General features: G+C 36.0%; 1 protein-coding gene across 1 annotated transcript; it reads left to right on the forward strand.

Annotated features, from left to right (window-relative positions):
• Positions 1-6: 6 nt before the first annotated feature.
• On the forward strand, positions 7-2,878 carry LOC117124873 (the record flags this gene model as incomplete). The annotated part of the gene is made up of 6 exons (XM_033271205.1): positions 7-199; positions 402-599; positions 1,570-1,740; positions 2,015-2,314; positions 2,458-2,541; positions 2,662-2,878. Coding segments are annotated over exons 1-6 (1,141 nt in total), but the record flags the coding sequence as incomplete, so codon positions are not given.
• Between the last annotated feature and the right edge of the window lie 83 nt (positions 2,879-2,961).

Here is a 2,961-nt window from a genome sequence, read left to right on the forward strand (position 1 = left end):
ACCATTCGAGAGTCATGTTGACCGCCATATGTATGCAGTAGCCAACAATGCAAAAATGGATGAAGAAATTGAGCGATTAAAATCAAATGTTGGTGCTTACATGAAGGCAATGGCAAGAACTGTTCCCATCAGTTGGGTGGACTTTCAAACTAAGGTACAAGAAGCTGGGAAGACAACAATGCGCATGTCCTTGAAAAAGGTATCATATGATTATTTAAATTATTACTTAGATTAGGCAACATTTGATGAAGAACGATTTGTTTTACGTTTACATTTATTAGTAAAAATGTTTAATTTTAATAAATGTGTATTTGCTAATTATTTTATTATTAAACAGTTTTTCGCGTGGTAATATTTTTAGACAGCCCTTAAATATGTTTTATATATTTTTTTTTCTTTAGGTCACTGAGATTGCTGTGGAATGTGGTATTAAGGAAGAAAACCTAATTTACGTCCTCAATTACCTGAATGATCTTGGAGTCATTCTGTACTCGCCCACTAACAAGAAGTTGAAGAACACAGTGATTACTAACATCCATATGCTGATTGGTGTCTTCATGAAAATCATCACAGATGTAGAACCTGGTGATGCTGACAAGGTACCGTATAGTTTTAAATGTATAAAAGATAGGCCAACAAAATACAATTTCAATTATTTGATTACAGTTCCTATTGGTGGAAGCAAGCGGATGGTAGTGGTGGGAGACAGGTGCACAGCCGTTCCGGGTCTCAAAAATAGAAAAAGAAATAATTATAGAAAATGTTGAAAAAGAGCCATTTACGGCTATCTAAAAGTGCTATAGGCATGCAACATCGTATGTCCGGCCCCACTATGGTGGGTCTGAGGCAGAGGTGGTACCATTGGGTGACATCAACAATTTAAAAAAACAATTTGCCTATCCAAACAACGTTATTTTGATTGCTAATCCGTAATATTGTGTTCTAAAAGCCCATTTTAGACTATAGTAAGTCCCCGTTGAACCCTACCAAGAATTTCTTATTCTGGGCCGTTCACAGAGGCTCTAGTCGGCCTGTTGGTTCCGAGCCCTCATTCGGCGATTTTGCCCTTGTCTGCAATTTCTGGCGTCACCACTGGTCTGAGGTAGTTTGAAGCCTCTATCTGTAAAATTGACTTTCTGGCCACCTCTATTTCGGATTTCTGGATCCGCCACTGGTTCCATAGTGAGGGGTATTACTAGTAATTCTGTTAGTGTTCCTGGGCTGTGTGGTGATAGGTGAAGGGGAATACTTTAGTAATTATATCATAATAATAGGTTTGTCTGTATGCATTTATTATAATATTTACAGTATATCAATCTCATGGTATCACTTTTAATTCTGGTCTCTGTTTAACTAATTTCAATCCACGAGAGATTTGAATGTAATTTTCATAATATCTTACATTGCCATAGTCTACTACATCCCCCGTCCATATAAAAAAAAATATGTGATCCAAGTGAGGCTTTTACAATTGTAACCACCATTTTGCCAAACACATTAGCTTTCGATAAGATTTTAGTTTTTCGATTTAAAAAAAAAAAATTTTTTTTTTTTTTTTTTTAAATATAGGTTCCAGTGATAGCAAAGTTTTGGCGTAAATTAGATAAAGAAGGGATTCTTGCAGAACCCTTACTGCGTTATTTGTGGGAAAATGAACTTACTGCCAGTGAAGATGATGATGACGTCATCTTTGAAGACTTCATTGAACTTATGAAGGAATTTGGACTACTCTTTAAAAAGGTATGGCCATTGCTATAGTACGTTATTGCATAATTGTAACTAGACATAGTCCGTTTCTATTAACTACGCCCGAGACGATGTCGTATATTGGAGACTCAAGGCTGTTAATTTTTGCTCATATGAAATCCTATTATATAATTTGGGAAAGTGGGAGAATACAATGGGTTTGTAGAAAGTTGGAAGGAGACCTATTCACCATGTCTATCTTCTCCCCTTCTCATTGTAATTAGTGTATAGGCCTATTAACTTCGATTTTTTTCGTTTATAAATGAAGAACGCATCAGAAGATGACCCACGATGTTTTGTCGTCCCTTCACGGATGAAGACCGAGCCTAATAATAGATTGGAGATTAAGAAAGACGATGAGCAGACAGTATCCATCTATGTGACGCCTAAAGACTTTCTCCCTGACACCGTCTATAATCTCTTGGTCGTTAGATTTGTAAGCCTGTGTCAGGATAGAGGAGGTTTTGATGATCCAAAGCTGTTTCAGAATAAGTCTGAAATAGCATTCGATGATAGTCATTACCTGAGATTAGGTCGGATATTCATTGACAGTAAACAGTGTTTAAAGGTAAATATGTCCCTTGGTTTTAAAATGCATATATTTCTTTATTATTCTGTTTAATTCCTTGTTGATTACAATGGTGCCATTGAGGTTTTCATGAATATGCTATATTCAGATTGATATTTCTCGTTTTTCCTTCCTCTTTTAAGCTTGAAATATCTCGGATGAAAGAGCGAGACGCAGACGGTGCAGACAAGCCAGCATGCAAGCCACATCCCGACATCTGTAAGGAGGTAATGACGTAATTGGCTGATTGTTGGTCATTTATGTTTATACTAAATTATGGATTTGATGCAAAGTGGCTAATTACAGTCCACTTACATTTGCTATAAAATGTTTATTTCATTTTACAGGTTTTGGATGTTTTAAAGCAAAACCTAGATGAGGTATATCCGTCTAAGAAAGTTGTTGGCTATACTCTGAACATACTTTGTTTAGTATGTTCAACTCCGGAGAAACCACACTTTCAGGAACTTGAGAAGTGCTTAAAGTACAAGAATATGACTTGTGATAAAACAGGTGAACGTATAGCAATGTCAACAGCTAATGTACAGAATCTATTTGTAGCAGGTATGTGATTGGATTTGATTTTTTCGAAAACAAACATAAAACTGATAAGAATGAAAAACAACATAGAATTTAAGATGTCCACA

Source organism: Anneissia japonica, unplaced genomic scaffold (assembly GCF_011630105.1).
Source record: "Anneissia japonica isolate Jap-2015-1 unplaced genomic scaffold, ASM1163010v1 scaffold147227_len2961_cov108, whole genome shotgun sequence".
Lineage (NCBI taxonomy): Eukaryota > Metazoa > Echinodermata > Crinoidea > Comatulida > Comatulidae > Anneissia > Anneissia japonica.